Source organism: Salmo salar, chromosome 28, assembly GCF_965601325.2.
Source record: "Salmo salar chromosome 28, fSalSal1, whole genome shotgun sequence".
NCBI lineage: Eukaryota > Metazoa > Chordata > Actinopteri > Salmoniformes > Salmonidae > Salmo > Salmo salar.
The window spans coordinates 34,929,086-34,954,643 of NC_138318.1; the positions used below are offsets into that span (position 1 = coordinate 34,929,086).

Genomic DNA, 25,558 nt, shown 5'->3' on the forward strand with positions numbered 1-25,558 from the left:
TTATCCTTGGGATCAATTTCCAAATGCCTGAAGGTACCACGTTCATCTGTATAAAAAATAGTACGTAAGTATAAACACCATGGAACCACACAGCCATCATACCGCTCCTAGAGATGAACGTACTTTAGTGCGAAAAGTGAAAATCAATCCCAGAACAACACCAAAGGACCTTGTGAAGATGCTGGAGGAAATAGGTACAAAAGTATCTATATCCACAGTAAAACGAGTCCTATATCGACATAACCTGAAAGGCTGCTCAGCAAGGAAGAAGACACTGCTCCAAAACTACAATACATTTGTCAGATTACGGTTTGCAACTGTACATAGGGACAAAGATCGTACTTTTTGGAGAAATGTCCTCTGGTCTGATGAAACAAAAATAGAACTGTTTGGCCATAATGACCATCGTTATGTTTGGAGGAAAAAGGGGGAGTCTTGCAAGCCGAAGAACACCATCCCAATCGTGAAGCACGGGGGTGGCAGCATCATGTTGTGGGGGTGCTTTCCTGCAGGAGGGACTAGTGCACTTCACAAAATAAATGGCATCATAAGGCAGGAAAATTATGTGCATATATTGAAGCAATATCTCAAGACATCAGTCAGGAAGTTAAAGCTTGGTCGCAAATGGGTCTTCCAAATGGACAATGACCTCAAGCATACTTCCAAAGTTGTGGCAAAATGGCTTAAGGACAACAAAGTCAAGGTATTGTAGTGGCCATCACAAAGCCCTGACCTCAATCCTATAGAAAAATGGTGGGAAGAACTGAAAAAGCGTGTGTGAGCAAGGTGGCCTACAAACCTGAGTCAGTTACACCAGCTCTGTCAGGAGGAATGGGTCAAAATTCACCCAAGTTATTGTGGGAAGCTTGTGGAAGACTACCCAAAACTTTTGACCCAAGTTAAACAATTTAAAGGCAATGCTACCAAATACTAATTGAGTTTATGTAAACTTCTGACCCACTGGCAATGTGATGAAAGCAATAAAAGCTGAAGTAAAGCATTCTCTCTACTATTATTCTGACATTTCACATTCTTAAAATAAAGTGGTGATCCTAACTGACCTAAGACAGACAATTTATACGAGGATTAAATGTCAGGAATTGTGGAAAACTTTAAAAGTTTACATGTATTTGGTTAACGTGTATGTAAACTTCCGACTTCAACTGTATATTTTTTACTACTTTTACTTCCCTTCCTTCCTAAATAAAATAATGTACTTTTTACTGCATTCATTTTTCCTGACACCCAAAAGTACTTGTTACATTTTCAATGCTTAGCAGGACAGGAAAGTTTTCCAATTCACTCACTTATCAAGAGAACATTCCTGGTCATCCGTACTGCCTCTGATCTGGAGGACTCACTAAACACAAATGCTTCATTTGTAAGTGATGTCTGTGTGTTGTAGTGTGCCCCTGGCAATCCACAATTTTTTAAATGTTTTATTGTCTTTTTCTCTTTATTTATCTTTTTCTCAAGTAGTAATTTTCTGGGTGACTCACTTTTATTTGAGTCATTTTCTATGACGGTATCTTTACTTTTACTCAAGTATGACAATTGGGTACTTTTTCCACCTCTGCATATTACTTCAACTACCTCGTACCCTTGCACATTAACTCGATACCTGTACTCCTTGTATATAGCCTCGCTAATGTTATCTATTGTTTTACTATTTTCTATTCTTATTTGCAAATGTTCTTATTTTTTAACTCAGCATTGTTAGGGAAGGGCTCGTAAGTAAGTATTTCATGGTAAAGTCCACACCTGTTGTATTCGGCGCATGTGACAAATACATTTTTATTCGATTTGATAAAACTCCTAAATTTGCTTCACTGTTACTGTCCCAGAGTAAAGGGTTGTTAAAAATTATTGAAATGGCTTCAAAAGTGCCCATTACGGAAATGATGCACCAGTCCATCCCACCTGAAAATATTACCCTACACAGGGGCGGACTGGCATATATTGCCAGTTCTGGCAAATGCCAAAGGGGCTGGACCATCTTTTAGTTGGGTTGGCTGTTTAAAATGTACAACAACAAAAATATATAAAACATTTTTTTAAAGGGATATGGGTGATGGCTTTTGGGCCTGTTAAGATTTTTTTAATGATTTTTGTGCAATTTCTCTGTTGTCATAATAAAATATAATGAGCATTTACGTGATCAGTGGCCAATGGCCAGCTCCCCTACCAAGATGAGCCGGCCTGGTTTTCTGATTGGCTGAGCTGGTCATGAATTCCCATTCAAAGTTGAACGTGCATCAGCAGAGACCCACTCTGACTCTCTGTCATCAGTCAGAAAAGATCATTGATCGTAAGAAAAACAGAAAGATTAGAGAGATAAAAATAAATAAAAAAAGCCTCTTAAGTCCGACATTTGAAATGAACGTCTTATTTTTCTAAATGTTCTGTCTCTGCTGGTCCGAGTGTTGTGACAAAACAATGCACAGACAGAAAACAGAGAAAGACAGATTGAGACAGGTGTAGCCTACTTTTATTTCATTTGATTTATTTAACCCTTTATTTTACCAGGTAAGTTGACTCAGAACACATTTTCATTCACTGCAATGACCTGGGCAGTAGTTACAGGGGGAGAGGAAGGGGGATGAATGAGCCAATTGGAAGCTGGGAATGATTCGGTGGCCACAATGGTATGAGGGCCAGATTGGGAGTTTATCGGGGACACCGGGGTTAACACCCTTACTCTTACAGTAAGTGCCATGGTATCTTTAGTGACCACAGAGAGTCAGGTCACCCGCTTAATGTCCCATCCGAAAGACAGCACCCTACACAGGGCAATGTCTCCGATCGCTGCCTACTGCTGCCTGTTCATATTTTGGCTGTATAGCATGTGAAATAGTAGGTGAATTTACACTTAATTAGGGAAGGGGGGCTTCTGGGAACACATATGATAGACTAACATTTATAGGCTACTGAGTGGCGCAGCTGTCTAAGACACTGCATCTCAGTGTACGAGGTGTCACTGCAGTCCCTGGTTCAAATCCAGGCTGTGTCACATCTGGCTGTGATGGGACTCCCATAGGGCGGCACACAATTAGCCCATTGTTGTCTGGGTTTGGCCGGTGTAGGCCGTCATTTTAAATAAGAATTTGTTCTTAACTGAGTTGTGTCACGTCCTGACCAGTGAAAGAGGTCATTTGCCAAAGTAATATGGTCAGGGCGTGGCAGGGGGTTTGTTTTGTATGTATTTTGGGTTTTCTGTTTCTATGTTGGTTTGTTCTAGTTGTCTATTTCTATGTGTTGGTTTTCATGTTCGGCCGGGTATGGTTTCCAATCAGAGGCAGGTGTCTTTCGTTGTCTCTGATTGGAAGCCATACTTAGGCAGCCTGTTTTTCCTTTGGGGTTGTGGGTAGTTGTTTTCCGTTCTAGTCTAAGTGTACCTGACGGGACTGTGTTGGTCGTTTGTTATTTTGTCAAGTGTCGTCATTAAAAGTTTGAAAATGAGCACTATCCACGCTGCGTCTTGGTCTCCATTTCACAACCCCTGTGACAAGTTGCCTGTAATAGCCTGAAAATTAATTAGCATCACATTAGACTTGATTATGTATTGCACTGAATTAATACATAATAATTGCTAAATAATCCTGTTAAAAGTATGTGTATTTACATTTCTTTATCAGTGTTTGTTCGCTTCTGAATCTCAATCTCTTCAACCAGCAAGGCAAGGTTCTGAGTGGATGAAATGTAGTGAACTCTGGTGTCGGATTACATTACATATAACACGCCATTGGAGGATGGAAAGTCCCGCCTAAAATGTAATCTGCTCATCGGAGGGCCAGTCACTTCTTGGCAGAAGGACACGCATATGGATACTGTCAAACGAAGCACAACGATGGAAATCTATCTGCATCCACAGAAACTAGTCCCATCGTTCTATGATAAACACAGAAGGTTTAAGATCGAATTCTAAAGAAGAAACATAGAGATGGAGAGAGAGAGAGAGTCTGCCAGTTGCTTAATGTTTTGACTGTATATGTAGCCTAATAAACACTTAGCTAATTGGGCAAGGGGGAACACATTACAGGAATCCATTTGCAATATTAAGCAGTTAGGCTGTTATAAGTTAATATAAGCCAATGGTCAATTTATATTGGCATTTATTCAGTGATTTTCTTCTTTGTCTAATATATGTTTTGATTCACAACTAGAACGTTGCTGGGCTCAGCACATGCAGTTTGGATCCAGGTCTTCTGCTCCCAGTGATGCTAGGCTTTGCAGAAAAGACAGCTCAGCTGCTGCTGTTGCTGTTGCACAGTGGAGGTAGAAAATAAAGACAGAGACAGACACTGATGCATGTACTGCCAGTTTATTGATATTTGGGTTCTATCAATCAATCAATCCATTTTATTTATAAAGCCCTTTTTTTTTTTTACATCAGCCGATGTCAACAAGTGCTATGCAGGCACTAATTTGCAATATAAGTAGTTAGGCTTTTATTTGGTATTATGAGCCAATGGTCAGCTATTAGGTATTTAACAGTAATCGTTCTTCTTTATCTAATAAATGTGTTTGTTAATTCACAACTGGTATGTTGCTGAGCCCAGCACAGGCAGTGTGGTCCCCTGGCCTTCTGGTGACAGAGTGACAACAGAGGAGAACAAGGAGACAGACAGACAGACAGACAGATTAAGTGACAACAGAGGAGAACAAGGAGAAGAACAGAGGCAGTGACAACACAGAGACAGACGGCACAACACAGAGGCAAGACAGGGCCCACTTATAGTGGTGAGTCGTAACTCCAGTGGGGTTTTTACATGTTGTATTTGTCTTAAACATGAGCTAGTTAAAAAAGGAGGAGGACCATGTTTCACCGTCACTGGTACAGTAAAAGTTGAGAAACGCTGTACTATAGTGTTCTGCCTATGTTATGTGGGCGCAGTGATGTGAGCTGGTTTGGATAAAATGCCATGGCTGAATATTTGTCCCAGTCTACCCCTGGCCCTACATGTGTGCTCTCAAGAAAATATACACTCACTGTACAAAACATTAGGAACACATTCCTAATTTTTGACCTCAGAACAGCCTCAATTTCTTCAGGGCATTGTCTCTACAAGGTGTTGAAAGGGTTCCACAGTGATGCTGGCCTACGCTCTAATAATAGCAGGTCCTATATTTAGCTGTCTGAACATGAGTTCTGAGTTGGCTGTTGGCGCGCACGATATGTTTGCTTTTCATGCCCAGTTTACAACTACAGGAGTCAGACAGACAGTCAATTAACAACTACAGGAGTCAGACAGACGGTCAATTAACAACTACAGGAGTCAGACAGACGGTCAATTAACAACTACAGGAGACAGACAGACAGTCAATTAACAACTACAGGAGTCAGACAGACAGTCAATTAACAACTACAGGAGTCAGACAGACGGTCAATTAACAACTACAGGAGTCAGACAGACAGTCAATTAACAACTACAGGAGTCAAATAGATGGTCAAATAACAACTACAGGAGTCAGACAGACAGTCAATTAACAACTACAGGAGTCAGACAGGACAGTCAATTAACAACTACAGGAGACAGACAGACAGTCAATTAACAACTACAGGAGTCAGACAGACAGTCAATTAACAACTACAGGAGTCAGACAGACAGTCAATTAACAACTACAGGAGTCAGACAGACAGTCAATTAACAACTACAGGAGTCAGACAGACAGTCAATTAACAACTACAGGAGTCAGACAGACGGTCAATTAACAACTACAGGAGACAGGCAGACGGTCAATTAACAACTACAGGAGTCAATAGATGGTCAAATAACAACTACAGGAGACAGACAGACAGTCAATTAACAACTACAGGAGTCAGACAGACGGTCAATTAACAACTACAGGAGTCAGACAAACGGTCAATTAACAACTACAGGAGACAGGCAGACGGTCAATTAACAACTACAGGAGACAGACAGACAGTCAATTAACAACTACAGGAGTCAGACAGACGGTCAATTAACAACTACAGGAGTCAGACAGACAGTCAATTAACAACTACAGGAGTCAGACAGACAGTCAATTAACAACTACAGGAGTCAGACAGACGGTCAAACAACTACAGGAGTCAGACAAACGGTCAATTAACAACTACAGGAGACAGACAGACAGTCAATTAACAACTACAGGAGACAGACAGACAGTCAATTAACAACTACAGGAGACAGACAGACAGTCAATTAACAACTACAGGAGTCAGACAGACAGTCAATTAACAACTACAGGAGTCAGACAGACGGTCAATTAACAACTACAGGAGTCAGACAGACGGTCAATTAACAACTACAGGAGTCAGACAGACAGTCAATTAACAACTACAGGAGTCAGACAGACGGTCAATTAACAACTACAGGAGACAGACAGACAGTCATGCCACTCTGGGCCACAAGATGGAGAGCACGAGACTGACATTGGAACATGATTGGCTCCCACACGGGCTCTCCTCTGATGCTGTGGGGAGGAAGTATGAGTGAGCAACATGGAGAGATGTCTTATCTAGAGTCACTTACAGTGAGTACATGAATCTTAAGATAGTTAGGTGAGACAACAACATATCACAATCGTATCAAGTACATTTACACCACATGTTTTATATCTTGGACAATACTGTTGTTTTTTGATAGATTTATTATGCTCTGAAGAAAACATTAAACTGCCTCAATGACATTATTGCATTAAACATCACTGTAAAATCAAAGCAACTGAAAAGGCATGTGCAGAGTCAGTGTGATCAGCTTTCTGCACGTCCAAGTTCCCTTGTCATTCAGTGCCTTTGTTCTTACAGACATAGACCAGACACACCAGATGCCATGTGCTGTACTACCACCAATGACACGGAGCTGGGTACTGTAAATGCCAGGTACTGGGCTGCGGTGTGTATCCAGTTGGAAGACGAATGCCAGACTAACAGGCGTTTACACCACAATGATCACAATATGTCCCTAAATAAAAGTTTACACACCCAATTACAGGTTACCTACTGCAACTAAAGACTGAGTAACAGACTGGTTTAATGCTGATGTTCCTACAGTAACATATTAAGTAGCAACATCTCAAGGATGATCAATGGAAACACGATGCACCTGAGCTCAATTTCGGGTCTCATAGCAAAGGGTCTGAATACTTATGTAAATAAGGTATTTGCGTTTTTTATTTTTTATGTAAATGTACAAAAATATCTAAAAACCTTATTTCGCTTTGTCATTATGGGGTATTGTCTGTAGATTTATGAGGACATTTTTTTATTTAACCCATTTTAGAATAAGGCCGTAACGTAACAAAATGTGGAAAATGTGAAAGGGACTGAATACCTTCCGTAAGTAACAACATAACATGAGTCACGAATGTTACTACATGCTGCATATTCAACAATCTGAGCCCAGTTTTTCTAAATATTTCATCTATCGGTTAGAATGAATTGCTTAGAAATATAATGAATGGAGTGGACGAATCATTGTCTTGAATAGGGATGTCCATTCTATTCGTTATATTTCTATGCATTTTTTCCTATCCGAATTCAGCTAGATAATAAAATAAAAAAACAGGGCCTTGATGATTGATTTGTCAATGATGAAACTACCAACAACAAAACACCACCACCACTATCATCAGTATATGTATATCTAGTACAAATGATAAAAGTAGGGAATAGGGACGTTTTATTGATCAGTGTATGCTGCAACATACAGCATGTTTTTAAAAGTCCCGTACAGTCAAAATCACATTTTTCATGAAATTGGATGATATTTGGATGACACCAGATCAAAGTAGTATGACTAAAATGTGAAAAATGACTGTTGCTTCTACATTGATAAAGTTTAATCATAAAGTTACTGGTCCCCTCCCCCATGTCAACCACTTGGATTCAGGAGGCGCGATTACCACCAGCATTTTTGTGACATCACAAAAAGCCTCTCGTTTTAATACACCAATGGTAACATCTTATTCTCTTACCTAATTTAAATAACTACAGCCTTGTTATCAACATGACAGAAAGCATGTTCGCAGAGGGGCATTGTTTACATAGCTAGTTAACTAGTCTACTGGTGCCAAAATGTGACTGCAGATTGTCAGCAAACAGAATTAGATGGTTCCCCTATTCATCTAAGGCAAAGATACTTACAGGTTTCCACTTTCATCTGTGTCTGGTGTTAGCAAGTAACTGGATAGCTATGTCTTCATCCAGCATAGAACAAACACAGGGCGAAGGGTGGCACAAAACTCAGACACAGTTGTCATGTCATTACATCAAGAGACATGCCAAACAGAAGTAATACAAAACTTCTTGACATCATTGATAGTCATGATATATGAGCATTTGATAAAGGTGGCTATAAATTAGTCTCTGAATGTGCTTGAGCAGGGATGGGCAACTGGCAGCCCACGGCCCATCTTTTGTAGGCCATCAAATAAATGTCAATATTATTATTATTTCTTGTGGGGTTGTGCATCAGCAGATTGTCAGTCACTCAATTAGCCCGTGTCAGCAAATTTGTTTTTAGATTGGTAAGTTAGTCTAACCATCTCAATGGGCCCCCATTGATTTTGTAAGTCACTCTCACTCAGATATGAAACTAACATGGCATAAGTCAGGGCTATGCAACGTTTTGCTTAGGGCCCCCAAAAGGCTTTCTGGGTATGGATGTGGATGTGCGAACGCAGACCTGCGAGCCACTATGGCCCCGCATGATGAGTGATCCCCCCCCCACCCCCATCTAAGTTGTCCATCCCTGTGCAAGAGCAGCAAAACGACTCTCTTCTGCTGCGCTAGGATACAAGGATTGTAGGCATGTGCTTTGTCAGTGGCTGTGATGTAGCGTTCAGCAAGGGGTTGATGGACAGTCCAGAAGAACGAATGAAATGGTAGGCGGGACATCCTAGCTTCAAGTAGTGTCAGATTTCACAGCCTGAGTCACAAGCTAAGGAGATATACTCCCAAGTCTGTGAGAACTCCGGCTATTGCTGAATGCAAGACATTTCGCTATACGGTGTACACAGATACATTTTTAAGCGGATTTGCTGGTTGGAACCTGTACCAGACCCATGCTAGTCCCCTTTTAAGGGACTATAATAATATATTACATATAACATTTAGCAGACTCCTTCTAAGTGGCTAACCTGTGCACAATGCCTGCCTGCTCTTACTGTTGCCTGTGAAAACATTTTCAATTGTCCATGAGTTCATTTGTATTTTATTCTATTTCACCTTTATTTGACCAGGTTAGTCTCATTGATAATAACAATCTATTTTATTTAGTATTTTATTAGGATCCCCATTGGCTGTTGTTATTTTATTAGGATCCCCATTGGCTGTTGGTATTTTATTAGGATCCCCATTAGCTATTGCGTAAGCAGCAGCTACTCTTCCTGTGATCCACACAAAACATGAAACATGACATAATACAGAACAATAATAGACAAGAACAGCTCAAGGACAGAACTACATACATACATAAAAAAAATTTAAAGGCACAAGTAGCCTACATATCAATGCATATACACAAACTATCTAGGTCAAATAGGGGAGAGGCATGAGGTGTTGCTTGATCTGGTTTTTCAAACCAGGTTTGCTGTTCATTTGAGAAATATGAGTTGGAAGGAAGTTCTAAGCAATAAGGGCTCTATGTAATACTGTACGCTTTCTTGAATCTGTTCTGGATTTGGGGACTGTGATAAGACCCCTGGTGGCATGTCTGGTGGGATAAGTGTGTGTTGTGTAAATTCACTATGTAAACAATTTAGGATTTTCTACATATTCATGTTTCTTATAAAAAGAAGAAGTGATGTAGTCAGTCTTTCCTCAACTCTTAGCCAAGAGAGACTGGCATGCATAGTATTTATATTAGCCCTCTGATTACAATGAAGAGCAAGACGTGTCGCTCTGTTCTGGACCAGCTGTAGCTTAACTACATCTTAAGCACAGCCCTCATGAGAGGATAGCCATTCTCAGAGAGAGCACTGCTCTGTTCTGGGTCAGTTGCAGCTTAACTAAGTCTTTCCCTGCAGCCCTCGACCACATGACTGGACAATAATCAAGAAGACAAAACTAGAGCCTGCAGGACTTGCTTTTTGGAGTGTGGTGTCGAAAAAGCAGAGCATATTTTTTATTATGGACAGGCCTCTCCCCATCTCCCCAACCATTGAATCTATATGTTTTGACCATGACAGTTTACAATCTAAGGTAACACCAAGGAATTTAGTCTCCTCAACTTGTTCAACAGCCACACCATTCAATACCAGATTCAGCTGAGGTCTAGAACTTATGGAATGATTTGTACCAAATACAATTCTCTTAGTTTAAGAGATGTTCAGGACCAGTTTATTACTGGACACCCATTCCAAAACAGACTGCAACTCTTCGTTAAGGGTTTCAGGGACTTCATTAGCTGTGGTTGCTGATGTGTATATGGTTGAATCATCAGCATACATGGACACACATGCTAGTTTTAATGCCAGTGGCAGGTCACTGATAAAAATAGAAAAGAGTAGAGGGCCTAGAGAGCTGCCCTGCAGTACAACACACTTTACATGTCTGACATTAGAGAAGCTTCCATTAAAGGAAACCCTCTGAGTTCTATTAGATAGAAAGCTCTGAACCCACGATAAGGCAGAGGTTGAAAAGCCAGAACGCATTCGTTTTCTCAACAACAAGTTATAGTCAGTAATATCAAAGGCCGCACTGAAATCTAATCTTCTCATTATCAATTTGTTTCAACCAATCATCAGTAATTTGTGTCACTGCAGTACATGTTGAGTGCCCTTCTCTATAAGCAGGCTGAAAGTATCTTGTTAATATGTTTACAGAGAAATAGCATTGTATTTGGTTAAACACAATTTTTTTCCAACAGTTTGCTAAGAGTTGGCAGAGCCAGTAAAGGCCGCTTTACCACTCTTGGGTAGCGGAATGACTTTGGCTTCCCTCCATGCCTGAGGACAAAGACTTTCCTCTAGGCTCAGATTAAAGATATGACAGATAGGAGTGGCTATAGAGTCAGCTACCATCTTCAGTAGCTTTCTGTCTAAGTTGTCAATGCCAGGAGGTTGGTAATCATTGATCAATAACAATAATTTTTCCACCTCTCCCACACTAACTTTACAAAATTCAAACTTGCATTGCTTTCCTTTCATTACAAGTTTTTTATGCATGAGTACGATGGCCCACTGTTGGAGTACACTGTTGGAGTACAAATTATTTGTCTTTCTGCCCATCATTTAACTTCCATCATTCTTTATAATTGATATTGGCTTCATAATACAGTTTCTTCTTCTTTTTGTTGAGTTTAGTCACATAATTTCTCAATTTTCAGTAAGTCAGCCAGTCAGATGTGCGGCCAGACTTATTAGCCACTCCTTTTGCCCCATCTCTTTCAACCATACAGTTTTTCAGTTCCTCATCATCCATGGAGTCATAACAGTTCTGTCAGTTTCTTACCACGTGTATGTTTATCAATAATTGGAAGAAGCAATTCCCTAAATGCATCAAGTGCAACGTCTGGATGCTCGTCATTAATCACATCAGCCCAACAGATAGTTTTTACATCATCCACATGAGTCACAGCAACATCTTTTGAATGATCTCTTATATATTATTTTAGGCCCAGCTGTTGGAACATTGGTTTTCCTGGATAAAGCCACTATATTGTGATCACTGCATTCAACGGGTACGGACACAGCTTTAGAACAAAGTTATATAGTGTTAGTAAAAATGTGATCAATACATATGGATGATCTTGTTCTTGTAGTGTTTGTAAACACCCTGGTAGGTTGATTAATAACCTGAACCAGATTACAGGCACTGCTTGCTGTGAAAAGCTTCCTCTTGAGCGGACAGCTTGATGAAAACCAGTTAATATTTAGGAGAGACGAGACCGAAATAGCAGCACACAAAGTTGCAGACACATTTACAACATAAAACACAAAGCACTACAGTTAAAAAAATAAAAAATTACACATTGAACAGCAAGATGGTTTGGGAAAGTGTGGTTTAACTAGCAGTCAAAACATTGACAGCTCCTTACTTAATTTTCCATCATAGAGTTTAACCAAGCTTTAAACTCATTTTCCATCATAGAGTTTAACCTAGCTTTAAACTCATTTTCCATCATAGAGTTTAACCTAGCTTTAAACTCATTTTCCATCATAGAGTTTAACCTAGCTTTAAACTAATTTTCCATCATAGAGTTTAACCTAGCTTTAAACTCATTTTACATCATAGAGTTTAACCTAGCTTTAAACTCATTTTCCATCATAGAGTTTAACCTAGCTTTAAACTCATTTTACATCATAGAGTTTAACCTAGCTTTAAACTCATTTTCCATCAGAGAGTTTAACCTAGCTTTAAACTCATTTTCAATCATAGAGTTTAACCTAGCTTTAAACTCATTTTCCATCATAGAGTTTAACCTAGCGTTAAACTCATTTTCCATCATAGAGTTTAACCTAGCTTTAAACTCATTTTCAATCATAGAGTTTAACCTAGCTTTAAACTCATTTTACATCATAGAATTTAACCGAGCTTTAAACTAATTTAAAGGGACGAGCTCCTGTAATTTCAGGACCTTTTGAAGCTTGTTCCAAGCGGAAGGAGCAGAGAACTTGAAAGCGTTTTCACCTATCTCTGTACAATCAACAAAACACAGTCATGAAACACAGGCGATAGTTTTCAGACAAGTAAAATGGGAGCTGTCTCAATATGGCCTGATAAATAGAAATGTACCAATTTTATTTACTAGGCAAGTAAGTCAGTTAAGAACAAATTCTTATTTTCATTGACAGCCTAGGAACAGTGGGTTAACTGCCTGTTCAGGGGCAGAACAATAGATTTGTACACAGGCGATAGTTTTCAGACAAGTAAAATGGGAGCTGTCTCAATATGGCCTGATAAATAGAAATGTACCAATTTTATTTACTAGGCAAGGTAAGTCAGTTAAGACCAAATTCTTATTTTCATTGACAGCCTAGGAACAGTGGGTTAACTGCCTGTTCAGGGGCAGAACAATAGATTTGTACCTTGTCAGTTCGGGGATTTGAACTTACAACCTTTCGGTTTACTAGTCCAACACTCTAACCACTAGGCTATGCTGCCGCCCCAATGACTTCATGACTTCATCTCCGAAGAGCTAAGGAAGACCAGCCCACTCTCATGTAGAGGGTACAGTGATGAGTGAAGGCTTTGGAGTTAGTAACAACTTCAGTGCTCCATGGTACACAGTCCAGCATATGTAATGAAATCACAGGGGCATACATGTACAGGATATCACCAGAATAAATTACAGGTAAGGAAGTAGTGGATACAAGCCTCTTTCTCGATTCTAATGAAAAACATGACTTAATACGAAAAGAAAAACTTGAGCTTAAGCTTTTTCACAAGACCTACGACGTTTAAAGGTGAGACACTCATCTATCAACAAACCTGTGATGTTTAATGGTGAGACACTCATCTATCAAGAAACCCAAGTACAAGACCACAATGTGGGGTTTAAAGGTGAGAAATTCATCTATCAAGAAACCCAAGTACAAGACCACAATGTGGGGTTTAAAGGTGAGAAATTCATCTATCAAGAAACCCAAGTACAAGACCACGGTGTTTAAAGGTGAGACACTCATCTATCAAGAAACCCAAGTACAAGATGTACAATTTGGGGTTTAAAGGTGAGACATTCATCTATCTAGAAACCACAGTACTTCTTAGTTGCTAGTCTTTCTATTTGTTTTTCCTGCACATTGACTGTACGTGGAAGAGTCTGAGGTTTCATCTTAGATTTCATGAAAACAATCAACTTTGTTTTTTCAGCATTTAAAAGCAACTTCAGCGTACAGAGCCTGGACAATAGTAAAGGCAGACTGCAATGGCCATGTTTCTGAATGACCATTGGCCAGTTACAATGAAATTGTGTTGGTATTGCCATGTCAGCAGAACATCTACGTCAGAATGGGGTTCCTTGGAAGACACAAATGTCCTTGGTCCTCGCAAACTGCTGCGATAGTAGCAGCCATGGCTGAATGTACCTCAGGTTCTGTGGTGCCATTTACCAGTTCCACAGTCACCATCGGGGGTTTGCAATTAATGCTTGGGCGCTTGGGGCGCGGGGAGTTGCGCGGGGAGTGGCGCGGGGAGTGACGCGGGGAACGCCGAAGCTTAATTTGATCGTACTCTTCTGCGCTGACTTCCGGAACCAGGACCTTAGCAGTGTGGTGGAACATGGAGTAGTCTACCTTGTAGTATTTCAGGTTTACATTCAGCATATCTTGGAACAGATGTCCCCAGTGAATCTCGTCGGGTGTGTAGGAGGTGCGAGTCTGGTGCAGGATGCCCGTTGAGTCGTCCGTGTAGGTGAAGGACACCACCAGCTCAAAGTCGTCTTTCCGAAGATCCTCCAGGCTCATGTGGTAGAGTGGAGTACCGGGCTCAATAATGTGGAATATGGTGGTTGGTATGGCTAAAAGGATATCACTCTGTTTGATTTCCAGGTCCTTGTAGTTGACGTCCACCCTCCCAGTGGCGTGCATGGTGGGGCGGAAGATTTGAGCACGAGCCATCCCCTCCACCATGTGGTGCTGGCGGAAGTCCCCGATCCTCCATGACAGGCACAAACGCCCATTTCGCAGGTTGATGACAGCGCAGTTGCTGAAGCCTACCGTCTGCGTCAGTTTCCGTGTCGATGCCATCTCTGCCACAGCGATACCGATGACAAATGTATCAATAAAACAGCTGATGACATCCTGCACGGTTACGACGATGATTGCCACCATGCAGTTCTCTGACATCCCTCTAAAACCATAACCGATTGTGGTCTGGGTCTCCAGTGAGAATAGGAAAGCCGCGGTGAAGTCCCTCACCTCGTACATACAAGGGGCATTAGTAGGGTCCTTCATGTCGCCGTTAGCCAGGGCGATCACCCAGTAGAGGATGCCGAAGAAGAGCCAGGAGAGGGTGTAGGAGAGGGTGAAGATGAGGAACATAACTCTCCACCTTATCTCCACCAGCGTAGTAAAAATGTCGGTGACATACATGAGCCACTCCTCAGGAACATGACGGAACAGGACATTGCAGTTGCCATCTTTGCGGACGTAGCGACGCTTCTTGTGCTGGTAGCCGATCTCGGCCTTCACGGCGATCAGGGGAGTGGTGTAGGCGTCGACAGAGGGATCGGAGGGACTAATCTCTGTGTAGTCGTTGTTCATCCTGTAAGATCTGGGAAGAAGAGAGACAGGAAAATAATGTTTATTGGGGTTTATTATCTGCTGTATAACACTGAAAATGTCACTGTTATGAATTGTAGTCTTTAGATTAGGTGGACAACCAGTGATTTGTTTCTGGATTCCGAGATTATGATTTGAGAATTATGTACCAGAACACTGAAATCAAACATATTCACCATCATTCAGAATACATATATTTACTTGAATTTTGTGGCATTTGAAGGACAACAGTTTTGCAGCAGCACACTCCTCCAGATACAACCACATTGTTTATTGGTGGGTCATTGGAATTTTGAGTGAGTGGATTTGGGTTGGGTGTTTGTGTGTTAGGGAGGAGAATGCTTATAGGGAGAGGTTGTGCCATTCCATCATAATGATGGAATGTTTCGGCGATTGGAAATCACATGATGGTGAGTTGGGAGACTTCTCTCTGAGGTTCACTGGTATTGAACTGTATTTAGACAGGGAACAGTTGAGTTGTGATGAGATTTGGTCTTTCTCAGTCTGTTTACTACCAAAAACGGTGTCTTGAGGGAGAGACAACATGCACAGACAGACACCAAAAAATACACACACACACACACACACACACACACACACACACACACACACACACACACACACACACACACACACACACACACACACACACACACACACACACACACACACACACACACACACACACACACACACACACACACACACACACACACCAGTGAATTCATTGCATTCCATCACATTTTCCACCCTCTCTTATGATAAGGAATAACATACGAAAGTTTCAGTAAGAATTGACACTTATATATTAATTGCACTTGAAGGCACTGCTTATTTTTCATGTTTTCCCTGACCTTGCCTTGTCTGTTTCCCCCACTTGGAAGAAGTGCTTTTCAGCTGGACTGAATGACTAGGAAATGGAAAATCCTGCATGTGTACACACAGTGGAAAATAATACCAATTTTACTTTTTTTTTTACAGTTTGATTTATGTTGACCAATGTTTTTATACATGCATTAGGATATGATATACAGCGTGACTGCCACTTTATCACCCATATCTTTTAAAAACTTATCCAAAAAGGCTCTTCAATGTGGTTCACCTAGCCACAACTAGCTTGCCCGTTTTCCACCGGCTTTTACTACGGTTATTGTCGGGCCGAGGAAGTAATTAGCAACAATGTCTGCCATGTATCAAACAGATTGGCACCCTATTGCATTTGGGACACAGCCAATCTCCAACCGCTCCTGTCTTGAATGTCCTCACCCAGATGCAACATCTTAACTAGATTGAGAAAAGAAAGCTAAGGACCTTCTTTTTTGACAGTAAAAACTTGAGACGAGAGAGAGAGAGAGAAGGCATTTTATTGCCTATTTTTTCCGCAACGGAGTTGTTCATAATTTTATTAACGTGAGTGTTCTTTTGTCTTTCCTCCATATGTAGTCTTCTATACCATTTAGTTTGCTGCGTGGTGGACTTTGACCTGCTCTCAATATGCAATTTAAGATGTCAACCCGGGATTGTTTACTATCTATGATTCCCATTTGTTTCTCCCATGGCTCCATGGACTGTATCAATACAGTTTATCATAATGAGGCAGTTGCCTAGAGATGTAAAACCCATGGAAACAGACCCTATTGGCCCCATCCATCTTCTGTGGTGTCCTCAGCTACTTTGAAGGATCATGTGGCCTGATTTTGCAGAGTTGTATTTTTTCCCTACTGCAGTTTGTTTATAATGCCCCGGCACTCATAGGGCTTTCCCTACTGCCGTTTGTTTCTAATGCCCCGACACTCATAGGGCTTCTCCCTACTGCAGTTTGTTTATAATGCCCCGGCACTCATAGGGCTTCTCCCTACTGCCGTTTGTTTTTTAATGCCCTGCCACTCATAGGGCTTCTCCCTACTGCAGTTTGTTTATAATGCCCTGCCACTCATAGGGCTTCTCCCTACTACAGTTTGTTTATAATGCCCTGCCACTCATAGGGCTTCTCCCTACTGCAGTTTGTTTATAATGCCCTGCCACTCATAGGGCTTCTCTCTACTGCAGTTTGTTTATAATGCCCTGCCACTCATAGGGCTTCTCCCTACTGCAGTTTGTTTATAATGCCCTGCCACTCATAGGGCTTCTCCCTACTGCAGTTTGTTTATAATGCCCTGCCACTCATAGGGCTTTCCCTACTGTAGTTTGTTTATAATGCCCCGACACTCATAGGGCTTCTCCCTACTGCAGTTTGTTTATAATGCCCTGCCACTCATAGGGCTTCTCCCTACTGCAGTTTGTTTATAATGCCCTGCCACTCATAGGGCTTTCCCTACTGTAGTTTGTTTATAATGCCCTGCCACTCATAGGGCTTCTCCCTACTGCAGTTTGTTTATAATGCCCTGCCACTCATAGGGCTTCTCCCTACTGCAGTTTGTTTATAATGCCCTGCCACTCATAGGGCTTCTCCCTACTGCAGTTTGTTTATAATGCCCTGCCACTCATAGGGCTTCTCCCTACTGCAGTTTGTTTATAATGCCCTGCCACTCATAGGGCTTCTCCCTACTGCAGTTTGTTTAACATGCCCTGCCACTCGTAGGGCTTCCTGTAACATGTATTTTCTGTCTTACCAAGGTCATCTAAGGAGAAACACGTAACACTTTACAACACCTACATTAACAACTGTGGTTTACACTTTGTGACACACTGATTGTTTGTATATTTGATTGCTATGTTTTGAGTCAGGTGTTAGTGGGTTCAATAGTGCTACTTTCAGAGTACTAATTCAATAGTGCTACTTTCAGAGTACTAATTCAATAGCAATTTGACTTTGCAGTGAATTTGGTCAAATAATTCGGTACTCATCTTATACCGGCAACACTAAATGCATGATGGATGAGGTTTTTGAATGCAAAGGCAGTGCATGGCCCACTGTTTAAGTGACTTTTATCTGGTGGAGTGAATCCAGAGTGTGGGGGAAAAGGTTGTGCCAGTAGAGGAAGTACCACAGGGCTGAATTGGTCTAGGTTAGACTGAGGGGAAAAATCTATGTGGAAACTGGAACACTCTCACCGTGTGATCACGGGCAAAGAAAGGATCCATCACAGCCAAACCACTGAGAGCATCCTCCCTACTCACAAACACACACGCACGCACGCAGGCAGGCAGGCAGGCAGGCAGGCCACACACACACACACACACACACACACACACACACACACACACACACACACACACACACACACACACACACACACACACACACACACACACACACACACACACACACACACACACACACACACCCTGAAAGCATCTTTCCTTTCTCCGTCTGTGTGCAATCAATCCTCTCCTATCGTCTGTCCAAAACAAATGTGGTTTGACGTTATCTGACTGAGTTCACTAGACTCTCTGGTCTCAAACTCTGCTTCCTGTTGGCTAAAGATGTTGCCCCACGTTGCCAGAATATAGAACTCAGTGTATGAGATCACAGAAAAAACGGTTCTACTAAGTTCCCATAACCCCCTCCTTCTCCAAAAATGCAAATATATCTTTAAATGAAAACAGGAAACAAAACGTTATGCTTTTTACCTCTATAATGTTGTTATTCAGAGAATAATATATTCTTGAATGTGATGGTCTGGGCAGGGGTGACATTGTGGATGTTTGTGCGCGTCTGTATGTTGTCGTTTGTATGTGGATGTTTTGTATTGTAAAAAATATATATATATATATATATATATATATATATATATATATATATATATATATATATATATATATATATATATATATATTCTTGAATGGAAAGCCCTACTGTATGTCTGTGAATCATCTCCACATTACCAAATCCTCCTACTGTTAATCTGTTTACGTTATACAGTAGAATAACCCTCACTTTAATGACATTTCACTGGTCATAAAACTCTGGATTACAGCACTAATACAGTATGTATTATTGCTAACTTAGCCTAAAAGGAAGCATGTTTTAAGATGTTCAAATTGAAAATAAACCACACAATCTTAATTGTGTTAATTAACACAACTGACGTCTTGATTTAAGGCCTACTTTATGCCGGTGAGGATCTTAATGCTTCAGACCACTGGTGTGCAGTGTAGACACAGTGCACCAAAACCAGAGGCTCTTAGCCCCTAGCGACGCAACGTGGTGACCAGTCCTAAGTATATCTCAACACATGACCCCCTTATACGTCCCAAATGGCACCCTATTCCCTATATAGTGCACTACTTTAGACCTGAGCCCTATGGGTACTGCAGTATATAGTTAAAGGGTTGCCATTTGGAATTCAGCCTCAGTCAAACTTAATTAAGATTCGCGCCTCCCAGGACAATATGGTCAGTGTTTTCTCCAACAAGGAAAGTTTGTCAAGAAACTCCCAACGGCCCCCTTCAAATATGTTAACAGGCTGACTCTCTGGTAATATTTTCTACAGGTACCGGCCTTAAATGTTTAATGCGTTTAATAAGGATAATTCTATTTTGTCTCATGTGGATGTTAATAGGCTGACTCCCTAGTAATATTTTCTATAGCTACCGGCCTTAAACCCTAAAATGTTTAATGTGTTTAATAAGGATAATTCTATCTTGTTTCATGTGGACGTTTATCTCATAACAGCATCAAAGATCTGAGTGTTATGTTCCCTCCAAATGTTAATAGTAGTCTGCTTTTTTTTGTTTTTACTCAGATTTCAATGACCAAGTAAAAAATGGTATTAATCCAAATCTATAAAAACAGCTGTAGTGCTGTATTTGGAAAAACACAAGCTAGAAGTCTAGGCATGAATCTTGCAGCACGCTGGTGAAAAAACAAGCAATCAAACATGAGTAGCCTACTGTAAAAAGTCTTCATTTCGGTTTAATTTAATCAAGTTACACTGTGGTCAGATTACGATTCACACATTCTCTTTGAGTTCTATTAAGTTTTCATTGTTCTCTATGCAGTCATAACAGGGTATTTCCACAGAGGCAGAGCAGGTTACCGTATAGAATGTCTGATATTTATCTCAAATAGTGTTCATTCGTTGTTCATTTGGCCTTTCATGTTAATTAGATGATATTGCTGTCAGACACCACGCACAGTAGGGTTAGTTAGACATCAGTTTAACAAATAAGATCAAATCAGGCATTCATTTATTTGAATAATTGTCCAGTTACAATAATGCATTTATAGCTGAAGCAACCCAGATGTCCTTGTGAACACAGGCACCTCTAGTTACTGTAGGCCGCCAGTCTAGGGAGGGAGACACTCATGCATCCGCAGACACACACACACACACACACACACACACACACACACACACACACACACACACACACACACACACACACACACACACACACACACACACACGCACACGCACACGCACACGGACAAAAACGCACGCACACACGCACACGGACACAAACGCACACACACACACACGGGCACACACGCACGCATACACACACACAGACACACACACACACACGGACACACACCGTTTGCTTGCATGCAGTAATATTCCGTAAAGCTGGTGCCCTTCCATAATGTACGTTTGTGCTGAAAACCTTTGCACCCAATGGCAGCACAGTTCACCTGCAATATATTGGACTGAAAACCTACAGGACCGTAGATCTCCAGGAAGAGGGTTGGGCTGAAAACCTACAGGACAGTGGATCTCCAGGAAGAGGGTTGGACTGAAAACCTACAGGACGGTAGATCTCCAGGAAGAGGGTTGGACTGAAAATCTACAGGACCATAGATCTCCAGGAAGAGCGTTGGACTGAAAATCTACAGGACAATAGATCTCCAGGAAGAGGAGTTGGGTAGCCCTGTTGTAGATCATACATATACTGTAGGCTATGTTTCTTTATTTGTAGCATTGTGGGGCAATTTCCATCTATCCACGTTGCCGCCGGGAAATGTGTGGCAAGCTGGCGTTTTGCCCCAGCACTTTTGATTTGTATTAATAAAAAAATATTGACACAAAAGTGTTGAAAAGAGAGACAAAGTATCGTGGTTTAGACTGATTCACCTCATGATTTGTTTGACAGGATTTTTAGGTTTTCATTCTCCCTAGGGCCAGGAGTTCTTCCCCTGGTCCCATCATAGCCCACATATAGTAAAACCATGTTTTATAGCTGCTTTTAATACTATGTCTTACCAAGAATTATACCCGGTTAGGTAAGCCTACCAGATCAGAAAAATCTCTGGGCCCCCAGGAAAACAATTTCCCCCACACCACTCTGTGGCCTGTGGTGCAACCTCTATAATCACCACATAATGTTACAAATGAAAAAAACATATTCTATTTGTATGATCTACTATCTCAAAAATGTTGACTTACGTAGTTTGACTTGGAGTTCAACGAGACAATTGTGTTTACATTGCCTTGCTCAGGGGAGCAACTGTTGGGCAAGTGTTGTGCGCGACCTCCCGAGGTAATGCTTCGAGACGTGATAATTTCGCAAGTTTAAACAACAGTATTGCCTCTTGAGAATCGATATCTCTTCGAGAACCTCTCAAAAAATGTCACTTTGCTATCGTTAATGTGAAAACTGTATTATTCATAGCTTGTGCCATCCTTTGAAAGATCAATAGACAACACATTTCTTTTGAAACAGTGTCTTTTTCTGCTCTGTCAGCGTCTAGGTGTCATCGACTGACACACTCTTCACTTCATAACGCTCTCTCGGACCACAAACAAACTAGCAGCTTCCTACCCATACTCATAAAGCATCTCAAAGTAGAAGTGCTGATCTAAGATCCGAGTTGTCTTTTAGATTAAAATGAATGAAGGAAAAAGGAAACCGCACCCTGCTCTTGATAGTATCACTGATATTTAATAAGCTTACGTATCAGCCACACGGCCTTTGTCAGAGCTTTTGTGAATTTTCTGAAAACAGCACCTCTATGTAGACCTAGCCCCACCCACATCCGTTCCATGCATGGAAAGGGGTTGGAGGCAAAGGAAAAAGAAATGAGTGCTACCAAACATAACAATATGTATTTCACAAACACTACGAAAGTGTATAAATAAGACGCATTAAACACGTCCTTTTTCCTTCATCCTGTTTCAACTGTTGCCATGCACCTGCAAAAGATTGCTCAGATGTGCGAGTGCCTTTTGAATTTTAGATTAAAATGAATACACAGACGGGAACTGATACTAGACCTACTCTGAGATGTATTTATGTATACGGGCCCAATATGTTAGTATGGTTCAGTGACAAAAAATCAAATGGCAATTACTGTCAATCGCCCAGCAAGGATTTACTTCAGACAAAGTACTTTACTGTACCTTGATGTGATAACTCCATTTAGGTTCTGATATTCTGAGACTAACTGTAGATTTTAGTGGCCCTCCGGTCTCCTTTTCAGCTGAAACACCTGATCTACTTAACAAAAAGGCACATCTCAATAGGTAGTTCAGGTAAGTCATGACATGTCACAAGTGGGAGGGGCCTTTCCTCTTCTGTTCTCTATTGTTCCTCAAGCGGGGGGGCGATGACATCACATATTCCCATCAGACCAACTCCATGAATGACCTACTCATTGTTTGCAGTTGTGTCAAAAAAACAATATTTTGCTCAAAACATTATTTTTTTTTTACCCTTTAGTATGTGTACTTCACAGTATTTATACTTAGGATATCGGTTTTCAACAGTAAAAGTAAAACAACTTCTGGAGGACGTCTTTAACCTTTAATACAACTTAAAGTTCACAGATATGAAAGATTCAGATCAGAGCTTTGATCAACAATCTATCACTCTTGTCAACAACTCCCCTTTTTTGTAAAAACAGTTATGCATGGTACTGTAGGTCTGTAATTAAAAACCTTAGATCAGTCTCAGGTATTCCATTGTTGTTGTTGTCAGCAGATCGTAGTTGTCAGTTTAAACTCTAGCCTTACTTAGTGTCTTAACACTTTAAATCTAAAAACAAAACGTTGATAACAGCACTAATCTGTTTCTAGGTTTAGTTTCTTAGTGAAAAAGTATTAAAGCACAAATAGATGACCGTAAGACAAACTGTTGTTAAACCAAAAAAAGATATAGAATTTACACTTTCAGTATATTTTTTGTTTTCTCAGTGGAAAGAAGAGACGTTAGAATAATTGAAAAGGACCTTTAAATGTCAAGCCCTTATAACGCAAATCTACCACTGATCGGATTGAATCCTGGCCTTTATCACTTCAGGAAGGCATGCTTGATGACCTTCACTTTTTAATAACAAGAAACCCTTATTCTTGGCTTGAGCCATGTTTGAAAGATCAATATTTATGTGTATTTTCTGCTCTGTCAGTATTCTGTGCATCATCTCAGCGGAAAGAATTGATGCTAGATGGGAAGACACTTGCTGAATCAACGTCGTTTCCATGTCATTTCAATTCAATTATGTTGAACCAAAGTGGAATAGATGTTGATTTGACGTTAAGTAAAGCTGAATGCTTTAAATATCCCCTGTGCAAGACCACACTTTAGGTTTTCATTATGCAACTCCCAATACTTTGGCTTGAGTTGCCATTCGACTACTAAGCCATTTTCCATGTAATACGTTTTATTTAGTAATTGCATGGCTCTCCATTAACCCTCTAGAGTCAAAGCCCTGTCTAAGCTGGGGGAGGGGAGTGGGGTTCTAAACTAACATACAGTATGGAATTGTTTTAAGATGGTCATAGCAAGGATTATTTGCTATTTGAGTTAGAATTTTAAGACCCCTTCATTTATCAAAAAATATATATATAAAAAAAAATTGGATGAAACATTGAATTTGGCATTACTGCTATTAGCCAATAGAAATGCGTTGAATAACAGATTCACTACATGGAACAGATAGTCCCCAAAACATTTTCAAAAGGAAGTTTGTTCTGAAGTGCCTGTTCAATATCTGAGAGACCAGGAAACAATTTACACGACATAAAAAAAAATGTGACAAGTATTTATCACCTTATTTTAGGTGCTAAACTGTCTCCATATATACTTCCGTCATTTAAAAAAAACTGGTACCGGGAACCTTCCGACGAGTCTTGTGAACATCCTAGAGCAGAACGGAGAAGACCATCGTGTTCGTGAGATTTCTCATCATTCAATAATACTTCGTAGGCCAAATTGTTCGGACGCTACAGACGTTTTCATGAGAATACAGATTTTTTTTTATTGTGTTAGTTCAATTTCCACAGGGCGAGGGTTAAATAATAAACAGTCGTATTTTAAAGCAAAGTTGTGATGAACTAAAAAGCGAGAAAAAGAGATAAAAAGAGCATTGTTGTTTCATACCTGTTACAAAAGTAGTCTGGAGTCGGTCTTCCTCTATGTGAGGCTGCTTCCTGTGTGTAGGGAAGAACCTGAGCAGAGACTGGTACAGGTGCAACAACAGCCGTGCCTATTAGAATGAAATCGGCCCTCCTGTAGCTGTACAAAGTAAATATAAACACCTCCCCTTAGGTGTGTCCCTGTGTGTGTCTGGGTAGGCCTGTTTGTGTACATTATCATAACAGTAGCCTTAACAACCTCCATGGCTCAGAGCAGGTTGTTGTGTCTCTTTCCTTCTGGCCATCTTGCCCAGCATTTAGCCTTTCTGCAATACATTGTTTCCAACCTGTTCAGCGACTACTTTGTGTTGTATTGATGACTATATTTCCCCACCTATACTGATCCTGATCTCTAGTTCTAGGCTACCTCTCATGGGAATCAGGAGAGTCCATTATTAATTAACAAGGGTGAGAAACTCAACCGCCTCTTTCTCCGTCTGGATGTGAAACGAGTCCAAACATATTTGTTAAATAGTTGAACAACCCTCCTGACAATGGTTCAAAATTAGAGCTTTTCAACCTGTATTCACCGTGACTTGACCACATAAAGAGTAGAGGAATCCCACTCTCCCTCATGTACCCACTCTCTCTGTTTCTCTATGAATTGACCATGGGAACCCATATTTCCAATCTGACAATCCTTAGAGTGACATGACACATCAGACTCAAATGTCTCTTTGCTTCCCTCTCAATAGTTTCTCCAGAAATCTTTATTCATTGTCAGAAGCAAGAACAAATTCAAATAGGCAGGTTTTCAGATATGAGAAACAGAATGGTGTTCTAAAAAATGTTTGTTTGACATACACACAAAAAAATGTGGATTCCTTAAGGGTTCTTTAGGAAGGATGATGGTTGTATGTGAAATCATACTAACCGAAAGAACCCTTTTGAGTCGTTTAATGGTTCTTTTCAGTTCAAAAAAGGGTTCTTTCATCTCACTCAGGGTAATAATTCAAATGTAGGGGCAGTAGCTCATTAGCATATGTGGGGGTGTGATTTGCACACAGCTCTTTTTGGGCAACCCTGAGTGATGGTCCTTGGTTGCAACCAGTTCC

At 40.7% G+C, this 25,558-nt stretch overlaps 1 protein-coding gene across 1 annotated transcript; it reads right to left on the reverse strand.

Moving 5' to 3' along the window:
• Positions 1-11,216: 11,216 nt before the first annotated feature.
• LOC106589891 (inward rectifier potassium channel 16-like) lies at positions 11,217-24,575 on the reverse strand. The gene is made up of 2 exons (XM_014180304.3): positions 24,469-24,575; positions 11,217-15,199 (listed from the first exon to the last, which is right to left on the reverse strand). The coding sequence occupies exon 2, from the start codon at positions 15,187-15,189 to the stop codon at positions 13,927-13,929; it is 1,263 nt and encodes a 420-aa protein (XP_014035779.1). The 5' UTR covers positions 15,190-15,199; positions 24,469-24,575; the 3' UTR covers positions 11,217-13,926.
• Between the last annotated feature and the right edge of the window lie 983 nt (positions 24,576-25,558).

Coding starts and splice junctions, on each gene's coding strand:
- LOC106589891 (XM_014180304.3), bottom strand. CDS start 15,189: ATGAACAACGACTACACAGAGATTAGTCCCTCCGATCCCTCTGTCGAC.